The sequence below is a fragment of the Saccoglossus kowalevskii genome, chromosome 21, assembly GCF_978046115.1.
Source record: "Saccoglossus kowalevskii chromosome 21, keSacKowa6.1, whole genome shotgun sequence".
In the NCBI taxonomy this organism is placed as follows: Eukaryota; Metazoa; Hemichordata; class Enteropneusta; family Harrimaniidae; genus Saccoglossus; species Saccoglossus kowalevskii.
This window is the reverse complement of record NC_140661.1, coordinates 13,092,869-13,115,383: the sequence shown is the minus strand read 5'-3', so window position 1 is coordinate 13,115,383 and position 22,515 is coordinate 13,092,869. Positions and strand designations below refer to the sequence as shown.

At 32.9% G+C, this 22,515-nt stretch overlaps 2 protein-coding genes across 2 annotated transcripts in view; one reads left to right on the top strand and one right to left on the bottom strand.

The window, feature by feature from the left end:
• The window catches only part of LOC102807026 (proline-serine-threonine phosphatase-interacting protein 2-like), a 44,494-nt gene extending 34,381 nt beyond the window's left edge, over positions 1-10,113 (bottom strand). The window contains exon 1 of the mRNA XM_085494957.1: positions 9,887-10,113. Coding sequence (XP_085351083.1) covers positions 9,887-9,925 — 39 coding nt within the window. The 5' untranslated portion in view covers positions 9,926-10,113. The remainder of the gene's footprint in view (positions 1-9,886) is intronic.
• An 84-nt stretch (positions 10,114-10,197) lies between these two features.
• On the top strand, positions 10,198-21,664 carry LOC100378716 (centrosomal protein POC5-like). Its single transcript, XM_085495037.1, has 12 exons — positions 10,198-10,274; positions 10,971-11,227; positions 11,403-11,522; positions 13,312-13,359; positions 14,707-14,897; positions 15,273-15,343; positions 15,788-15,986; positions 16,588-16,767; positions 19,083-19,230; positions 19,683-19,864; positions 20,344-20,508; positions 21,161-21,664. The coding sequence occupies exons 2-12, from the start codon at positions 11,014-11,016 to the stop codon at positions 21,314-21,316; spliced, it is 1,674 nt and encodes a 557-aa protein (XP_085351163.1). The 5' UTR covers positions 10,198-10,274; positions 10,971-11,013; the 3' UTR covers positions 21,317-21,664.
• The last annotated feature ends 851 nt before the right edge of the window (positions 21,665-22,515 follow it).

Genomic DNA, 22,515 nt, shown 5'->3' with positions numbered 1-22,515 from the left:
CCCCTGACCTTTCCATCTGATCAATGAAAACACAAACAAAATAAATGCAAGACATACATGCCGAAGCGTGTAATATATGAGAACCTAAGTATTCTAACACAGTAATCTTTTTCAGTAAGTTCAAACTATATTTACAGTGAAAAGCAGGAAGCTGTTACAGTACCGGTACCTTAGTTTACATTTATAAAAATATTCATTAAAATGCATATACCATCAGTTTTTATTCAAATTCAGATATTTAATACTGTAAAATACTTATTTTCGCTAGCAACTAATTTTCTCTATTTTCACTGAAAGAATGATTCAGTGAAAATAAAATCCAGCGAACATACCTTTTTTCCTATATTTTACATTCAACTCATCAAATATCAGTGAAAATAAATTCCATACAAAAAACCCAAAAAGTCTTTCCAGCAAAAATTAATTCCAGCTAAAATAAAGTATTTTACAGTAGTGGTTGAACTATTTAGAACTCATGATGATGTTACAATATCATGTCTGGTCAATACGAAATTGCATTTTGATTTCAAACAATGTTTTTTTTATATCTATAACACTTTTCTAACGTCCCCAGGTTTCTGTTGCTCACTGTATATATTCTACATATAGCACAGTGAATATAAATTATTCATAAATGACAACTTCCTCATATAGGTCATGGGGTCAATAAAACTACGAACAAACTACCGAACAAACTACCATATGTGCAAGTGCTGAAAGGTCATGTAATTTCCATGAAAACCATATTTCATGTTTGGTCACTACCATATTTCCTCTATTAGAAGTGCATCCCCAATACATGTAGATGCACAAATAAACCAAAATTGTACATTGTATTTCATACTGAATCAATAAAATATGACATATTTTAACAACAGACATACATTAGTTAGTTACGTAAGGGAACTTTACTAAATTAATAGCAAGCAAATATCAATTACATCAAATTGCATTACATTCCACTGAATGTTTGTCTTTTTATTAGCAGAATCCATAAACTATTATGTTGTCACCACCAGTTCCCTCTTTTCATCACAAATTCACAAAATTGTCCCATTTATAGTCTGCACTTTCCTTCAGAAAATTGGGACAAAAATAGCCACATTTTTTTTATTAAAAACTGAAAATTGACTCAAATCTTATCTGTTGGCTCCAAAATTAGAGTTCATTTCGAGAAATATTGAAGAATACAAAAAAAAGTGCAGAAAAAATTGGACAAGAAAGTCTGGTGGTGAATGGGTAAAATTACTAGTACAGACAAGATATAAACACTTCCTTTGATGCAAACTACCGGTATCTAAATCAAACAAATTGCAGTTTTGTCTAAATAAACTAGGCAGAGAAAATAGACTTTAGGATTTAAAATTCAATGAAGAATACAAATCCAGAGTGATCATAGCACAGACAATATAAATTATCATAAGACAGGATTATTAGTGTCTGCATATACAGGCTTTTTATCTAACACATATGCTCAAAGGTCACATGTTTGTCATAATACCAGATAAGTAGATGATATCTTCTGTTGCCACCTGTTATCACTTGTTCATAGAGCTCGTCAAGACAAGTGGCGTCATAAGTACTACCCATGAACCGAAAGTGAGTGGATAAAACAACCCACGATACCACATGTATCAACCAGTGCTAATAAGTAATAGATAACAGATGATAACATAAATCACATAATCGACTTTGCGATATAACAGAGAAATCATAATTTTATACAAGTAAAAGCCATCAACAGTTAATCAACGGAAATATTACTGTTTTATATTTTGTGTCTGAATCCCAGAACTACAAATGCAATGATGAATATGTTTGGACCTGAGGCCTACAGTACATGTATAAACCAATAAACATAATATATAATTATGGTATATAATATTATTATATTAATAATCTTTATTGAACTTGTATCCTCATTGGGATTTTATAACTTGACATTAAAGATAAAAAATATACACATGTATTTAAAACAAGCAGCCTATCGGCTGAGATAGCTCCGCTGTTAGAAATGCACATTTCAATTAAAGAACTGAAGACATCATCAGAAAATGAACAATATGTATAGTATCAAAGCAATCGGACTTACAGTTTTTAACAAGAAGTCGAAAATATCACTTTCTACCAAAAATGACCAAAATATTCACCAAAATTAGAGAATTGAAGATATCATCACGAAATGAACAAATCTGAGAAAGGTCTACATGTAGTATCTATATATGTAATATCAAAGCAATTGAACTTTTGGTTTTTAACAAGAAGTCGAAAATATCACTTTTTACCAAATATGACAAAAATATTCACCAAAATTATAGAATCCAAGATATCATCACGAAATGAACAAATCTGAGAAAGGTCTACATGTAGTATCTAAATATGTAATATCAAAGCAATTGAACTATTGGTTTTTAACAAGAAGTCGAAAATATCACTTTTTACCAAAAATTACAAAAATATTCACGAAAATTAGAGAATTGAAGACATCATCACAAAATGAACAAATCTGAGAGAGGTCCACATGTAGTACCTATATATGTAGTATCAAAGCAATTGGACTTGCGGTTTTTAACAAGAAGTCGAAAATATCACTTTTTACCAAAAATGATAATAATATTCACCAAAATTAGAGAATTAAAGATATCATTACAAAATGAACAATTCTGAGAGAGGTCCACATGTAGTACCTATATATGTAATATCAAAGCAATTGCACTTGCGGTTTTTAACAAGAAGTCGAAAATATCACTTTTTACCAAAAATGACAAAAATATTCACCAAAATTAGAGAATTAAAGATATCATTACAAAATGAACAAATCTGAGAGAGGTCCACATGTAGTACCTATATATGTAATATCAAAGCAATTGCACTTGCGGTTTTTAACAAGAAGTCGAAAATATCACTTTTTACCAAAAATGACAAAAATATTCACCAAAATTAGAGAATTGAAGATATCAACATGAAATGAACAAACCTAAGAGAGGTCTACCCAAGGTACATATACACCAAGTATCAAAGCATTCAGGCTTGTAGTTTTCAATAAGAAGTCGAAAAAGTAAAACATTGACACGGACGACGACGACGACGACGACGGACAATCACTCATATGATAAGCTCCGCTCGACAAAGTCGATAGCGGAGCTAAAAAAAATCATGACAAAACAAGAAAGCTCTATTGAATTGATTTTGTTCTCCTTTTTTTTAACATTCATCAATGAATTTACAGATTTCTTTGATTAGCTTATTATTTTTGTTTGTTAGTAATTGAATTAGTTTATCATAGTTCATCTGATCATTTTGCATACTTAGCTTAGTTATTAAATATAAATCCTGCCTTTCATTTACATAATGGGTGCATCTGATAAGAAAATGCTCCTCGTCTTCGAATTCATTTAAATATAGGATGTGTTCTATTCTTAATGCTAATGTTTCTATCTGTATATTTGATATACTAGTAGTTGCTTAAAACTTAAATTTTTTTTCTAAATTTGTCTGGTAACCATGCCAGATATAGTTCATCAAATAATAAAAAAAAACACCTATTGGTGAACTTGACATAACATTGACAAATTCATTTTGCGAACCTGAAACTGCCAAAATGAATAGTATCTGGAAAATTAAGAGATAGTGAAAGTCTGCAGATGGATGTCTATATTCAGGTTAGGATATGTTACATGGCTGTCCAGCAATGTTGTATGGGATGAGAAAAAAATTGTGTACCGGTACACCTAATACAATAACAACATGACATTGATTTAAAGCCGTTCCAAAGTTATTACCAAAGCATAACAGGACTTACATGATGCATGACAACTGGCACATTTACCAATTTATTCATCACTTGGTGTTGCAAATATGTTTTTGGTTTCTATTTGATAATAATTTTACCCTTGACTCTTATGAGTCAGAAATTCTGTGTAAAACATACCATATTTTTAATTCCAATGTTACTACCAAAGCATACCAGGTGTTACATGATGCATGACAACTGGTACATTTACCAATTTATTCATCACTTGGTGTTGCAAATATGTGTTTGATTTCTATTTGATAATAATTTTACCCTTGACTCTTTCAAGTCAGAAATTCTGTGTAAAACATACCATATTTTGAGTATGTATGCAGAAATGTTGTCTTGTACTGGTATATCCCTGGGATAATATAACAGTATGATTCTGCATAACAAAATAGGAAACAAGGTCAGGGCTTGTTCCATGTGTGTGTCCTGAGGCAAATCATGGTACTATATCATTTTGCTACATGTCATTGTAATTCCATTGCCATTCATATGTTACACCCTTGTATATTATATACACCAAAAGAGTAGAATTTTATGAGGATTATCTGCTGATATTAATATTTTAAAGTCACCTGGGGAAAAAATGGACATTGCAAAAGATGGTGTGTGTCTATATAAAATGTACTTGCTCTATTAATAGTACATTCCGAGGCTGAAGCTGACCCCAGGGCCTAGAATTTTGTATAGATGTCCAATAAGTTTTAGAATATATTGACCAAGCAACTAGATCTACTCCTGGTCAGTGTGTTGATATCACTGTAAAGTGAAAAATAGTTCAAAATGACAAACATTTATAGCGACAATTTTTCTCACTAATATTATTATTATATAATAGCCTGTACCTGTTTGTCATTTTCAAATATAATTTGATGCTTATTTTGAGTTTTAATTTATTATATTCTAATTTAAAGGCCATAACATTCAAAGCAGAATTAACGCTTCAACTTTTTCAGGGTCCAGCATGCCACCAACTCATTGATATTATCGACAAACACTGTAGGTCAATGATATAGAAGTCTATGTCTATGGTCAAAATAAGTCATATTTTTATGATTCAGTATATCCAGTGTAATAAACGTAATATTTGGTTTATGTAAACTTCTGTTGAAGATGTGCCTCTAATAAAAATGATGGTTTTTTTTTCTGTTTTATTCATTTTTAAACCTGAATGAAGGAAATGACTTATAATCATAAATGATAAATTATTTACCAATGATATGATATGAAACTTATAATCCTAACAACCATATGGGAAGTGCACACAAAAATGTTTTGTTTCATTTTTACAGTTTAAAGCAAATTTTAAAGTACCTGGAAGTTTATAAAAAAAATAACGTTTTTACATTTTGTTCCATATTAAAGACTTTTGTGAGGGTTGGGCAAGTAGGAAAACAGATTAGTAAAACAAGTTGTAATACCTGCCTTTCATTTTACTGAATTTGACATCAATAGAAGAATTAACAGAATCTTAATTTAGCTGAAGTGTCTAGAATCTCATTGCCGGAATATCCTATTTTACATTTAAATTAGCTACATCTTGATTTAGCAAAATTACAGATTGGCTAAATTGGCTAAAACAACATGCTAGCTAAAAAGACATGTTTTGCAGTACTTATATTTTTGATGAGTTTGAAATTTCCACTATTTTTTTTTGGAGGGGGGGGGGGGGTTATTGCTAAAATATTGTGAAAATAAAATAAAAAATGGTCAAAAGAAAGAACCAAAAGATACGCCACCATGTAAATGTAAAATCCCAGAACCAGAAAGAAATATTTTTTAGTAGTAATTTCAAAACGCTAGTGTTCGCCATTTTCCTGAGCCAATACAGACATAAAGTATAAAGTTGACTGATTTTTCGTGATGTACCAGTATATTCCATTAGAAAATATTGGCTATGAAAGCCAAGTTGCTTGACTTTTGAAACAATAAACTGAGACAGATTAGATGGCTTCAACTTTATAGAGCGGGGACTGTGTTTATAGAGTAATTACGGTAAAGTGTAGAGGGATTTAAAATATATTCTGCATATCTTTAATAGTCATGTCGTATGATGATATGAAAGTGAAGAGCCTTCTCTAAAATCTGGGGTTAATTCTTGTGACAGGGTATGAATCAAGACTTGAGGCAGCGCTGTTAGTCTCCGAGCTCATTGTGGTTGTCAGGATGAAAGTGTATTATTTATTAAAGGGTAAGACTACCGTAGTACACAATTTTCATGATCAGATAAATGGAATGTTTCTATGGTAAAAATGAATAATATTTCAAGGATTCAATATATAAAATATTTAATTCTTGGAATATATGTACTTCTATTGGAGATGTACTTTAAATAGAGTAAATATGGTACAGGTTTGCTTTTTTATTTCAAAGCTGCATATATCCAAGGTTCATAATAATAATAATAATAATAATCAAATTTTATTGCATCCTTAGAAATTACAATATTTCTTTTGGTAAAAAGCAATAAATATATCCGTACACAACACAATTACAATACAATATAAATAGATACGTTAAAGTTTTCTGTACTCCATGGCTTTAAGTAGATAGGTCCCCATACATTTAATTGCCTTGGAGTCCTTGTTGCTCATCAAAAATATAAAATTACTCAATTTATCTCCTGCATTAGTTAATGTAATTTCTGTGAGCAATTCATGTCTAATATGTTTGTACCGATCACATTCTAAAAGGAAGTGAACTTCATCTTCTATTTTATTTTGGGAACACAAATTACAAATTCTTTTTTCAATGGGAGTTTTTGGCTGTGTGTGCCTTCCTTTTTCAATAGCCAAACAATGGTTACTTGTTCGGAAGCGTGACATGCAGACTTGATGTTTTTTCGGAAGACAATTTAAGTATGACTCAAAATTATAAGTGTTTTTGAATTTTGCATATGTTCTTCGTTTTGTGTTTTCTTGATTGACATTCTGTTTCCAAAATGTAATATAGTTTTCTTTTAAAGTCTTATCAATGTTCTTTATATTCAAATCTGTTTTACTAGTTTGAATTCTTGAGTCAATAACTAAATTCTGAACCGATGAACACCATGGTAAATTGAATTTCATTTGTTCATAATATGCTTGTTTTGTAAGACATTTATCTGGAAGCCCTTGTATGCGTAACCAATACTTGATAAGGTTTTTCTTGGTGTCTATTAGTAATGGGAAACAGCCCAACTCTGCCCTACAAGCTAAATTTGCACCAAATTTATTTAGGCCTAGAATATTTCTACAGAATTTCAAATGTAGTTTTTCACTTGTAGTTTTGTCCCATTTGTTTTCATCCAAAACTTCAATTCCCCAAATTTCTGAACCATAAATGAGTACCGGAAGAATACATGTTCTGAACAGATAGATAAATGTTTTACAGTTGCATTCAGGTGGAATGTGTCTTAACATTGCATATAAGGCTCTGTTGGCTTTATCTGCCATGTTTTGTCTGGCTTCAGTAAATTTTCCATTGGACTGCATTGTAACATCTAAGTAATTATAGGAGTTAACACAGTTGATATGATTTCCAAGATATAGGAATTTATCCTGTGTTTTTAAACCTCTTTTTCTGAAAATAACAATTTTTGTTTTTGTTAAATTGACACTAAGTTTCCAATTAGAACAATAGTCTGATAAAATATCTAATGCTTTTTGAAGACCATTGTTTGTTGTGGAAAGTAAAACTAGGTCATCTGCGTAGAAGAGTGAGCTAATTTTAGTGTCATTTAGTGAAACATGGTCTATTGAACTATCCTGTAATACATCATTTAAGTCATTAATATAGATGTTAAAAAGCATAGGGCTGATTACACAGCCTTGTTTTACTCCCTTAGTTGTCTCAAAAACAGAAGAAGTCTTGTTTCCAAATCGTATGCAGGCCTTTGTATTTAAGTACATATATTTAATAATATTATAAATTTTCCCGTCTATACCACTGTTCAGAAGTTTGTAAAATAAACCATTTCTCCAAATAGTATCGAAAGCTTTCTGGAAGTCTATGAAACAAGTGTATAGTCTTCCATTTTGCTTTAGATACTTATGTACAATTGTTTTTAGAGTGAAAATATGATCAGTGGTGCGGAAACCTTTTCGAAAGCCAGCTTGGTTGGAATGTAAAATATTGTTTTTGTCCATAAACTGTTGAATTCTATTATTCATAATAACACAAAATGTCTTACCCACACAACTGGAAACAGATATTCCCCTATAATTACCAGGCTCTGTTCTATCTCCCTTCTTAAAAATATGTGATATGATACTGATGTTCCAGATATCTGGGTAAATACCTGAATCCAAGATGAGGTTGTAAAGTTTTTGTAGTGGTTTAATCAGGAAGTCTGAACTTTGTTTCAATAATTCTGGACAGTATCCATCATACCCTGCTGCCTTTTTTGACTTAAGTTTTTTAATAGCTAATTTAATTTCTTCATCTGTAATTGTGCTATTCAATTTAGTTGCTAAAGGTTCCCTATTTTCAAGTGATGTAATTTCAGAAATTATGTTATTATGATAATTGTTATTGGTCTCACAGGCATTTAATTTACTGTAATACCTATTCCATTCCTCTGGTGAAATATGGCTTGCTTGTTCATGAGTTGATTCTCTTAATTGATTAATAACTTTCCAAAATTGATTAGGGTTAGTATTATTTAAGTTAATAAGTTTATTCACAATTAAGTTTTCTTCTTGTTTTTTCTTTAATTTAATTAGTTTTTTAAATTTCTTTTTTCTTCTATAAAATAAGTCTCTCAACCTAGTATCGAAAGGAAATTTATTAACTAATTGGGCTGTTTTAACAAGATCTTTTTTGAGTACCATGCAGTCTCTGTCAAACCATTTTTTCTTTTTAGGTTTCTGCTTCTTACTTTTATTAGACTTCTTGTTAAATGTTCTGTCTGCAGACTCAGTAATTAATGAATTAAAATTATTTACTGCATCATTTATTCCCTTACTATCTAATGTATATTTGTTAGTTAAGAAGGAATTTATTTTATGTTGACTATGTGTTGAAGCAAGGTTATCCTGGTAATTAAAAACTGAAAGTTTATCCCAGACCCAGCTTTTAGGTAGATTATGTAAATCATTATTATTGGTTTTATGTAATTTAATAATCTTATTTAATTTAAGTTGGCAAGAAATCTGGCAATGGTCTGAAAGATAAGTAAAATCATGGATTTTAAAATAATCAAAATAATCAATAATATCACAAGACGACAGGGCGTAATCAACTGTGCTTACTCCATTCAGTATCCTCATATCACAATTTTTGCAAAGGTCAATTAAAGGAACGATGTTAAAGGAAACTGCATATGAAATGGAACTGGATCTATTGGTCTGTAGTGTTGCTCATTGTCTGTTGGTCTGTATTGTTCCTTGTTGTTTCTTGGTATATTCTTGGTATATGAGTAGACACAGCTGGACCATTTTCTCGCATAATTTTAGTACGATCTTTGTCTATCTTGATACTATAAACACATTCATGGAAGACACAGAACTGCATTTTTACAGAAACTCGCATTGTAATATGATTTCCACCACCAAGGATACAAGACCAAAGGCTATGTGTGTCCTGCCCCTCTTAAAAATAAATCACTGTTCAATAAATTCCAGGCTACTTAGCTTACTAGTAACTGTTTTTGTTCTTTTAAAAACCTCAGTTTAACTACAGTATATTGAATACCATCATTACGTAGCTCGATCTACTCAATTAATTACCATATTTTACATTGTTCAAATCAAAGCGGCACCTGTGAATGCAAGAACTTTGTACAAATTGTAATTTTAGAGGATTAATGTATGAAAATCTAGATAAATAAAAAACATTAGTAAAATCTTTAATCTTAATACATATTTTTTTTATGAACACTTTTCCATCAACTTGAATGTAGTACCATTCATTAGATGTAAATTAAACTCTAGGTTTGGTTGTTGCCTAGATTTAGAGCATTTTCATTATGTGTAAATCAAATACAAAATTATACAGCCAACAAAAATATTTCAAACGTTTCAAACAGGCGACATTCAATCACGCTTCCCGGATCCTGGTTCTGGGGGTCGCATACTTAGCCTGGGGGTTACATTGCATTGAACTTACCCAAAAATTGTCCGCAAACCGTAGCGTATCCAACGACATTGTTACCGATTGGCAATGCACTCCTTTCAGCTGGTAGTTTGTTTCAAACGTTCAAGAAATCGAGGTTGTACTAGTAACGCCGGCCATACAGGCGATGACTTTTACTGAAATCAACAGGAAGAACCATCCCTGGAACTCAACCAGGAAGTACGTTCGCAAAATTAAAGGAAATCTCGTGACATCGTCTCGTAGTTGACGTGACCGCACTTTCACCCAATTAAAAACGTTGTTATGTGTGTTGACCAATCATATAATAGCTTACATTTTAAAGTGACAGCGGCCATTTTGAAATTGGCATTCGATCGTCGGACTAAAAACTGTGTTTACGTTCTGTGATTGCAGTTGTAAGGTAAGTCAGATGCCAATCAACAGTTGCATATGTCCTAATATGTCAGGTACGTCTTAGCCGGTCAAATATAGTATATTCGAACGATAGAATCGCCCCATATTATGGCGATGTTGGAAGTGAATTTTTGTTTGGCATAATAACTGTGTACTAACACTGTATACACTGTGACAGCTGATTTGTTGCTAAGACAGGTCCCATCTTGTCCACACGTGTTGTCAGTTGTAGCTTTAAGTTTAAATTTCAAATAGGATCTTTGTGCAGCTCAGGATACAGTACGTGATCTTATAAAGTATACAGGTACAAGTCAAACGTTGCTAAATGTGAGCTGTCCTTGGTCTCATTTTGTACGATCTAAAAACGATGACGTACAATCTAATATTTATCAACTACAGTACATCCTGATTTTTAAATCTGTTAGTTTTCGTAAGTTTAATTCTTTGTACGTGTAGGTTCATGTTACTGTACTCTGTTTTCTGTCTTGAGGAATATCTTCCTAAAGCTGAGAAATTGTTTCAGTACTGCGCAGTGTAATTCGTTTTCGTAAGTTACTAATATTTGTTTAATTCCATGTACGTGTATGTTCATAATACCGTACTCCCTTTTCTGTCTTGAGGAATATTTTCCTATTGCTAAGAAATTTTTTCTTGACATTGAATGTTTCTGGGCCCAACTCATGATCACTGACTTTTATTCCAGGTATTCTAGTTTTCCACAATCTCGTTTTGCATCAGCTCTCAACATGTCTAGTACTGAAGAAGACAGTGTTCCTATACTTCCTGACGATTCTGCTGGAAGTTCTGTTTCGTCCTGTCTCCAAGATGAATACCAAGAATTGTTAAAATATGCTGTCATTCAACCAAACTTTGAACCAGGGCAAATGCCGCAGACTGTGGCGGAAGCTATGAGAGCTTTTCAAGATAAAAAAGATGATTTGATATATCCAGATTCATCAGGTAAGTGTTAGAGTATGTTTCTTTCAAGGTGCTAGGCTGATTGCGATTTGCACATTTGCTTCCATGGCTTCATAATAATCTAATTATTAATACTAATATCAAGTTATTAAGAGAATATCTGTAAATTGTCACATGTTACCATATGCAATTGTTAACTGACCGTATTTTAATATAGTTACAGAAGATGCAAGTGATGCTGCAGGGCAGATTGAGGCCATGAAATCGTTTAAAGAAACAGGAGCTATGGATAGCACATTAGAAACAACAAGAGAGACCCCAAGAAGAGATATACCAGGTAAGAGGGCAGTCATGTTAGTTGGAATAAACAACAGATATTTACGTCTGGACTAGTTGTAAGCTGTAAAAGAACAATGTAACTGTTGGTCATTGATGTCTATTGTGTGTTGATTCAAATGACTAATTACATTAGAGAGATTATCATACCTTGGGAAGATCAGTGCTGTTAGCTTACTGTCAGGATAAGCATATCAATTATGGATTAGGATGTAATATAATCAGAGATTACAGTGAAATAAATGGCTTCTCATTATTTTTCAATTTATGCATGGAATGAATCATAACACTTATCTGTAGTATAATAGTCCTACCCGGTACTGTTTTGTGATGGTGGCTATAAAACACGCCCCCTTCAATATCATGCTCCAAGTATCATGTATGTTTAGGTAGTTCAATACCATTAAAAAAATTTATCACAGTAAATCATTAAAAAATTTGTGTGTGATGATTTACATACATGAACGTCATTCTTATTTAAAGTTTTTACAGAGAAAGAAGGATGTGTTTTCTAGAAAACATATGCAAAATAATCCAAAAAGCGCTCATTTTGAAACATTTTCTATAGGAATCCATATAATAACTTTATTATGCAACTTAACCATCTGTGGGTTTAGTAAGGTAAAAAAATGATTACAAAAGACAAATAAAATAACACACACTAAAACACTAAAATTAAAATACACTGAAATTCAACAAAAGAAAGAAATAAAAATTAGAAAATCACTGAAAAAGCAAAAAAGAGTTACATATTAAACTTTCGAAAATTGTATTTTTTAAATAATATGATAAAGCCATATTATTTCCCATTATTTTCACGAAGCTTTCCATTCTGGACAAATAATTAATTCTTTATTTTAAAATACTTCAAGACATGTTTTCTCTCTACTTCATAGAAATTGCAATCTAAGATAAAATGCATTTCATCTTCAATTTGATCTGAATTGTATTTTTTGCAAGTTCTTTCATTTTCTGGGGTTTTTGGTTTACTCTTTCTTTCCAATTCAATTCCAAGGTTGTGGTCACTGAGTCTGAACTTTGCTAACACTCTACGTTGGCTGAAGTTTTTCATTTCATTTAGATAGTTTTCCAATTCAAAATTTTGTTTAAATATATTGTATGTTCTAAGTTTATAAACACACTACAGTATTCCATTGATAACTTAAACTAATTCAAAATTCTCCAGTTTTTCTTGACAGCCATATGTAGCCCTCATAACAATAGATATATATTTTTTACCATAAGTCACTGATAAGATTTTGAAATACGATGGAATGCTTCTCCCATAGGAACTATTTGTAAACTATTATATTTTTTTAATAGTAGCAAACTAGCTTAACCTTTTCACCACCAGTTCCCTCTTTTTATCACAAATTCACAAAATAGTCCTGTTTATAGTCTGCACTTCCCTTCAAAAGATTGGAACAAAAATAGCAAAATTATTTGCGCAAAAAAACAAAAATTGACTAAAATTTTGTCTGTTGGCTCTAAAATTAAGGTTCATTTCCTGAAATATTGTAGAATATAAAAAAAAAAGTGCGAAAAAATTTGCACAATGAAGTCTGGTGGGGAAAAAGTTTAAAGGTGTTTAAAAGGCAGTTGTCATGGCAACTGTACATTCTAATGCATTTAGATTTTGTGTAAATAAACAATACATTTGATCTGTATATGTTGCTATGTGTACTATGGGACCCATATCAGATACACATTGTCATTATGACAACCACCGTTTAATTACTTTTTTCATCATCAGTTTCAATTAAATATTATACCATTTTGTTGTCATACAGCAGGCTTTGATAGGCGAGCACAGCAACACAACAGAAATAGACAACACTGTGAGTGGAAGAATCAGTTACTCACTATGTGTATAGCGTGTATTAGTGTCGTTAGTTTACGTTCATTATAATACAATGTGTTCGGATCAGTACTTGCATGATTTTTAGTTTTGTGTTACAGTATTTTTACACACTTGCTTGCATTGTTTTTTAGAAAAGAATAAAATGCAGAAACTATCTTTTTTAAAAAGGCCTTGGTAAAAGCAAAATAATGAAAATGATTGTGAAGAAACAAATAACTTGTGTCCCTTATGAATAACCAGATAAAACAATCAGAAACCACTATATTTGCTAAATATGCTGATGATATTTGACAGAAAGAAAAACTTTTGTTTTGTTGTTTCTGTAACTTTATGATGTTCATTTTTTCGAGATGTCTTGGCAAGACTGTATCATTCAGTTGGAATTGAAAAAATTAGTCTACACATTCCATTCATTATGCCATGTGAATGCAATTAATATTAATAATAAACTCTTAATTCTAATGAGGCACAAGTCATTTTCATTTCCACAAACAATTTCACTATTTCATATTCTAGCTTTTTTTTATATTAAAAAAAATAATAAGAATTGTAAAGAAATCTAACACGTTATATACGTGATTGGGTTCCATATCAAATATGGTGCAATGTGACGACTCTTTAGTTTAGTAACACTTTAATACTGATACCGTATTTACACATACCGGTAATTGTTATAATTTTGTTGTTTTTACTTAATCTGAGCTATCCATTAAATTAGAATTGTCCAATTGTTTTTCATATTCATACTTTTTTTTTTATGAATGAAAGTTTTTATGAATATTGAAATTACACCATTTTAACCTTTTCACCACTAGTTCCATCTTTTCATCACAAATTCACAAAATAGTCCTGTTTATAGTCTGCACTTTCCGTCATAAGTTTGGGACAAAAATAGGCAAATAATTGATTTTTTTGAGTAAAAACTAAAAATTGACTATAATTTTGTCTGTTGGCTCTAAAATTAGGTATATTTCCAAAAATATTTAGGAATCATAAGAAAAAAGTGCAGACAAATTTTGATCAAGAAAGTCTAGTGGCGAAAAGGTTAAAATTACATTGTGTAATGCATGCATATTTAATTTTTAGCCCAATATTGGATTTTTATTTGTTGCTTTTTTTAACTAAATTTGAGTCTGTTGCTCTGCCTACCTAGAAAAACTAACATTGCTGTTAATAGTTTAGGTACAATGCTCTTTTCAATCATGTGATAGTATGTTTGTCTGTTTTGGCATTTTGATGTTGCTATTTGTACATTACTGTGTGAAGATCTGCATATCTGCATCTGAGAACACCTCCACTCATGTCTGTGTTATCATCTGTACAGTTCAAATGACACCAATGCATGCCTTTCCTGGTGCGAACAACTTTCCTGCATCTCCAGACACTCCGGAGTCGTCCACCGACAGTGATCAATCTAGTCTCAGTATTCCTGAGTCGCCAGTCGTGGATGGCGATGTGGTCAGAATGGAAGCTCAGTTAGACAACTGGTGTCTGGATCTCAAGAGGGATGTACTAGTAAGTAATACTCAGTATACTGTAAAACATGTCTTTTTAGCGAGCATGTCTTTTTTGCGAATTTAGCGCGAGAACTGATTCGCTAATTCAAGATGTCGCTAATGACTTTATTATAAATTCAAAATGGCTGCCAAACAAAGAAATCAACAATGACAAGAGAGATTCGCTAAATCAACATTTCTCTATTACGCCATTTTACCGCAATTCGCTAAAATTGCTTGCCGCTTTTTCAACATGTTTTACAGTACCTTATTTAAAACACCAGGACAATTTTATCAATTTTTGGTCTTCATATATGGGCAAACACTCTTAACTACGAAGTTCAAGCCTTTGATGTACAAGATTTCTGTTCTGATGTTTTTTTCATTATTCCAGGCGGAGTTCGCGCAGGCTAAGATAGGACTTGTGGAGAGACATCGAAACCAACTCAGAGGTGAAAAAGAAAGGTTAGTTTATCATAGTATTATGAAATATATGTATGTTTCATGGTTTTTTTCAGAAATAACTTTTTAACCTTAGAATCATAATAGACCATTTATAGGTTTCAATGATGTGCAATCAGACTATATTGTCATGAAATCTACTTTCATATTAAATTATAACTTTCACGACTTTAAGAATGGTTGTGGCTAACAACTTTTGGTACAAGAATTTTATGAAATTTTGTTAAATTTTATGCTAATTTTTCAATAAAGAATAACTGCCAAAGTATTTTGGGAAATCACAAAACCATTCTTTTCATGAAAACGAGTTTATATACTACAAATTTTCATTTGAATATCAAGAATTTCCAGTTTTTACGAGTTAGCTTCCACTCGCTAATAACCTGTCATGTGCTGTACTTGCTTCTGTTTCTTTGGATAAGTTTTAACAAAACATTTTGATTTCAGGCATGCTAAGGAAATCCACGGGATGCACAATGAGATAGAAAGTCTAAAAGAGCTGCTACACACGTATGAACAGTCAATAGAAAGAAAAAACCAAGTGATTTCTAATCTTACCCATGCGATGCAGAAACAGAGGGAGAGGTTTGAAATGCTGAAGAAATTTCACTCATGGAAACTGAGACACTGTGATGACAGACGTGAAGTAAGGATATTTTAAACTGTATTTTTGCCATATGTCAGCTTGTACTTCTGTGACATTTTGGTGACATTTATACTCATCTTTGCGTGACAAGGGACACTGGGGCCTGTCACATTGCATTGGACTGATGAGTCGGTCCGTAAGAAACAGGGACAGAAACGAAAAAAGAGTGGAATTCGATAAACTGTCTTTTGGAATTCTAAATATTCCTCATACATTACCGGTACATAATATCTATTAGAAATTCTTTGAGTATACATAAACCAAAAATTAGCATGCTGGATCATTAAAATTCAAACTTATGATTGGATGAAATAAATTGAAAGGAATTTTCTATTGATATTCAATGTTTTCCACAGTAATACTAGTAGTTTGACGATTCCTGTTGTGGTGGGTTTGACTCTAACGATATTGAGATATGCATAGTAAACCAGTCAGCAAACTTAGCTGGAAATGTTGCTGTTTTGGTGCTCAAAACAATATGGTGGTTGACAGTATAAGCTTGCAAAACTTGTGTCATGATCAACAACTGTATATTTTTGATTCACCAGCATGTCCATTTCTGTTGGAGAAGTGAATCATCTTTAATTTCTTTTAATTTCAGGCGTTTGCAAGCTGTTTAGCTCGGAAACACCACCACCACCAGATAATGTCTAAAGTATGGTCTGCATGGCATAGTATAATAGAAGCCAAGTGGAGACAGAGAGTAGAGAAAGCTTGCCAGTCTAAAGCACAGGAAGTCTGCATGAAACTTACTAATGATTATGAAACTAAATTAGCATCAGTAAGTATCATTCCCCGTGTGTTACTTTATTTTACAACTGAGGCAGTAAGATGTAGCAAAAAACAAGCCGGTAGGCTGGTTGGCGATCCGCTCCGCTCAAAAACAAGCACCATGTTTTTGGCTGTTTCCATGGTGTGACATAAACGTGAAGCTAACGTCGGTTTATAACTAATACGAAGTTCGCAAACACCATTCAGTTTTTGGAAGTCACTTTAGTTTATTACTAGGACCACAATCACTCTCCTAGTCGAGTGACTGTGCTAGGACGTATTCTGCTGTTACATTTATTATTTCCAACAGTTTTGCTATAGCATTTTCTAGAATGAAGCGTTTCCTGTAAATGCTGGAAAGCGAAATAATGAAATAACGAGATGGTAAATATTTACCTAAAGTACAGTGTGTTGACCTTCATAAAAATATACTTCATAATGCAAAACATTAGTCACGGTGAGTTATTTAAATATACGACTCCCTAATCGAAAAATATGACCACAGTCCAGAATTTCAGACGGATATTAAGAAACCTAAGAGCATATCAAAAGCATTTACTCTAAAATATAAAAAAGAACTGCAGTCAAAAGTCAAGAATGCCAGCAAATAAAGGACTCTGTCCCACAATCCTTTGTGCGCGTTATTACGGACACGCGCAAAAAACTGTACCACGCTTGTCAAATCTGGGTCAAATATACAGTACGCTACTATCTTGCCACAGTGGAGTGTTCGGTGACCATTGAATTAGCCCGTGATTCATATTTTATGTGTATTAATTTATTCATCAATTTTCGTGACTGACAGTACTGCCCAAATTTTAGCCAAAAAAACGCAACTGGTGAAACGGAAGAGCATTGCCAGGCGATGGACGCGGGGCTCTTTGGCGACGACCGCATAGAGGTCAAAATACGCGTTCTATTTTTACGCGTTAAATATGGCTCTTCCATTTCGCCCCCTCCGGAATGTTCTACTTTCACAGCCTAATCGCATGTTTTTCGAAAAACGTCGAAAAAACACAAGAATTAGTAGAAATGTTCCTGTTTTGGACGGATTATTGATGGAGAATAATGTCTTTATTACAAAAATGCTGAAAAACCGTGAGTTGTTGCCTTAGTTATTTTTTTATTGGGGAAAAACTGCGAACTCGGCAAATTTGGTTGCACAACTTCCCTTTATCATATACACCCAGCGACACCGATAAAACTGGTAGAAGGTAATACATTTGGGGCGAAAGTATTCAAAAATCAGTTTTTGGATGTTGCAATGGCAATGGTGGGCCAGGATTGTTTTCCAATTAGTGACGGCACGACCTACCTGTGAAGTATGAACAAAACCGGCCGAGCCGAAACAATCACAGAGGAGTTAAAAGCCGTTGCTGGTGAAAGGTTACCCCAACTTTAGGGTCAAATTTCTCGGTAATGAAAACAGATATCAAAAATTCAAATGGTAACTTTGTGCCCACACTCAAGCTGAGTAGAATGAGCTATGTCTGAAGTGTTTTATCCCAAATTTGTAGGAGGAGATACATTTGGCGTGAAGCTATCCAAAAATCAGTTTTTTGTTGTTGCTATGGCAACGGTGGGCCAAAAAAATTTCTCAGATTTTTCCTTATAACTAGAGTTAAGGTGTGACCTACCTGCCAAGTTTGAACGAAATCGGCCAAGCCAAAAAGATCACAGAAGAAATAATAGTGAACACTGGAAATGTACACACACAGACACACACACACACAAAACGACAAAAGTGATTATAAGGGCAATCCTAGCGGAGCGGATCGCCAATAAGCCTGTCACTATTCTGTGAATATGCTACGATCATGGAGCTAGAAAGGGCTCCATGCTACAAAAAAAGTGATTTAAAACTAAAGTGTGGATGTCAGTGATTTCTAGCTAAAATGTAGGATTTTTTTCAACCATTATGCATGTGGCTGTCATTCATCAAATTGTATGGAACCAAATATTGAATAATTAAGTGTTCCTCATTCATTGCAATGATGACAAAACCTGACAATTTGCCTTGAGATGCATGTGAGTATTCCTGATTTGAATAATTTATGCATCTCATGAATATCTAATACCAGCTGTCAGGTCTCTACCACTCAGGAAGATTTCCAGAATTTCTATAACTCTAAATTTTAACCTGTCTTTCCCAATGAAAATAAAAATTTTGTTTATCAAAATTTGAACATGCACTAGTATCATCAAGTACGATACAGCGAATGCCTAAGGCTGAATCTTCCCCACTGCTGCTAAATAGAGAAAAGTTCATATGATATTACACACTGAGGGCGCTGTAACAGAGCTTGTTTGCGTTTTGATTTCCAGATAAATGAAGCGTTAGAGTCATCAAGAAATGAAGTACAACGATTACATGCAGAGAGAGACCAGTATGAAGAGACAATGAAAAAGGCTTTCATGCGAGGTGTATGCGCCCTCAACCTAGAAGCTATGTCTATGTTCCATGAAAATGAAGGTAGGGCAAATGCCAAATAGAGTGAAGTTATGTGATATCAATGCTGCCTGTTGTAGCCATGGCAACTTATCTACTGGTTTATTTCACAAATTATAAGTGAACGTTGTAGTAACGAAATTCTCTTTTACAATGAAATTTTCAAATTGTAGCGGTAGTCATGTGGTTGTTATTAATTACCATAAAGGCTCTAATTTTAGTTTTAATTAGGGCTGATATTATGTTGTTTAGCCCTTATAACAATGGACTGTTTTTCTTTCAACTGTATTCATGATTTACTAGTAGTAATTGAAAATCACTTTATTACAAATAAATCATGCTATTTTTTTTATATCAAAAAACAGTATTACTATAACATGTAAATATTATAAAATATGATGCTTTCCTAATAGAACAAATACAACGTGTTATGTTTCACTTTCTCATTAACTCTACAAGCTGTGTCCTAATTGCAGGCAACACAGAGAACCAAGCCCCCAATGACAACCAGGGTTTTGCAGCCTCCGCAGCAGAAGCGGCATCTTTCACTGAACACACAGCACCTCAACAGTGTGCTCCAAGGACGATCACAAGCCAAGCTGCAGTGACAGCGAGTACGCTTACGCATACTGTTAGTGGTTCAGTGGCAAGAAAGTCTGTAAGTACCAGTAGGATTAATTGCTTTGAGCTGATTGTTCCATGCCACATCCTTGATGTAAGTAGTGAAGATGCTAAAATTGTTTACGCTATAAATTAATTAATCGCTCCTCTCCATCTCCACTTGGCTTCTCTCATTAATTATTCACTGGGTTTTAACAAAGACACTAGCGTCTCTAGTGTCTTTGGTTTTAACTTCGCTATTTTTGTTTATAAGTAAAATCTGCTAAATTAAATCCACATGTACATGTAAAATAACAATAGAACTGATTGTTACCTTGACAAGTCTGTGAACTTAAAACACAGTAAATATGCATACAATATTAAAATAGTAAAATTAAATGCCAATGAAAACAAATGGTTTTACAGTATAGCACACTCCCAAATTTTTTTTTTCATTTCAATTGAAAGTGCAAGCTAAGCTATGTAAAATTTCATCAATTTCAGGAGAAATTCAATCATTTTTACTCTTGTTTTCAGGCCGTCCCAAAGACCACTTCGTCAGGTAAAGGTACCAGGACTATCACTGCTAAAGTGACCGCCAGACCGGACACTATGAGAACAGGTCAGGCATCCCTGAGTGGGGTTGGTCTAGCGCCACCAATGAGCTCAGTTCTCGTTGAACGACATCATCCAGTCACACAGGTAAGAGGATGTCATGTCTGGTAATTTTATGCATCTCCAATTAGCATGGTTGCCATCTGTATCTGCAAAAAGATCATTTTGCATCCTCAAAGGACATCCAGTGCGGTATATCCATTTCACCACAAGACTTTTTCGCCCAAAGTTTTCTGCATTTTTTTCTTTTAAATTTTTAATATTTATAGAAATGAACCCTAATTTTGGAGTGAACAGACAAAATTTGAGTCAATTTTTAAGTTTTTATTCTAAAAATGTGGCTATTAGTGCAGACTATAAATGGGATGAGTTTGTGAATTTGTGATGAAAAGTTGGTGAAAAGGATATACTAGTAGTTTCTTTTCTTAAAGTCTCTTCTTGTGATGAGTGAAATCTGAGTCAAATTATTTTCATTTTTGCAGACATGTTTGTGTTGATAGAAATATTTGAGAGCTTGATTTTGCTTGTCAAGGTCAAAGTACTTTAGACGGATTGAAATTGCGGATGAAATATTTTCAAGGTGGCACTGTGCATCTAAGCAAATGCCTTTATGGCTTTGGTGAATTTTAAGCAATTGATCACCTGCGTGATTTGCTGCAGCCATTTTTGATTTTGTCCAAAATACTGTGATAGATTCTTGGGTGGTTATGTTAATGTTTCACATTTGTTTGTGTTTCAGCAAACTATAGGACATGCTACAGCTAGCCGGTATCCTAGGCAACAGCAGATGCAAAGCAGTGGATCTGGAGTAGCGCAGAGAAAGATAGCGGGTCAGACGTCAAATAAAATTAATCTTGCATCGCCTAATATACAAACAGTGAAAGTGGTCCAGTGAAAATACTCCTATCTGGCATTTGTAGAATCTTTCGCAAGGTTTATCATCCTCGTATTTCTTACTACCAGGGATGGTATTCATGGTAGTTTTAATTTGCATAGTGACTCATTTGCATAGTGACTCATTTGCATAGTGACTCATTTGCATATTCTAATTTGCATTTTTGTTGGAGAAGACAATCATTATTGCGTATTTGTTATTCTTGAAAATATTTTATTTTTGTTTTGTAATTTATGGTTAAATGTTATGATTACTGTATGATTGATCTGCCTCTTACTCTTTCACAAAGATGTTTTGTGATTCTAAGTTTTTGTATTAAAGTTAAATGAAATGAAATTATGACTTGAAGTAATGGTTGCACTTGGTTTTGTTAATACCGGTAGATGTATCCACATTGGAGGCATGCAGATATGGTGGTCAAATTAAAAATGATTGGTGCAATCAATCAAGTATATGCAATGATTTATGTCTTTAATGATTTATGTATCAGTAAAATCAATTCATCTCTCAATTTATGACTTATGATACATATTGATTTTTTTTATCAGAAGTATTTTTTTTTTATGTTTCAGTCCATAAAAAAATTGTTGTATTTTTTTTTTCTTTTCAACGTTACTGCCGATTTCATATTCAGGTAAACTTGTATCAACTTAACTGCCATTTTGGATCCGATCTCGATACTTGAATTTTTTAGTTTACATATTTTAATTATCTTTGTGTTTTATGTACATTCATTCAATTTGTGAATCTTGAAAATAGTTTTTACAAAAAATGTTGTGTTGGGCTTTATTTCATTATTATAACGTAATGTTCTCGTTCATTTGAATTTCCCAACCACAATTTGCACGCAACATGTAATTAAATTATTGTTTTTTTTTATACAATCTTGAACATAGTACAGTGGTTGCAGGTTGCGTACCCATTGTTTTTCCCAATCTGTTTGTCTGTCTGCGACAACTGTAATAAAGATTCATTTTACACAATCAAACGTTTTATTATTTAGAATACTGTTTATACTTAGACGGCCGATTCTTTCTAGTCGTATATTTCACCTAGGGCAAACATTATGAGGATATCGCCTGATATCACTTGTTCTTAGAGCTGGTTATTATAAGTGACGTCATTGGCTAGTATTATTCATGAATCAAAGGTGAGTGGAAATACAGCCCATGAAGTCATGAATATTTATCATTTCTATG

What these genes read in the sequence shown, in the direction of transcription:
- LOC100378716 (XM_085495037.1), top strand. Translation starts at nt 11,014, where the DNA reads ATGTCTAGTACTGAAGAAGACAGTGTTCCTATACTTCCTGACGATTCT. An exon ending in ATCTCAAGAGGGATGTACTA is followed by an intron (nt 14,898 to 15,272) that starts GTAAGTAATACT and finishes TCATTATTCCAG; the next exon opens with GCGGAGTTCGCGCAGGCTAA. An exon ending in GTTCAGTGGCAAGAAAGTCT is followed by an intron (nt 19,865 to 20,343) that starts GTAAGTACCAGT and finishes TCTTGTTTTCAG; the next exon opens with GCCGTCCCAAAGACCACTTC.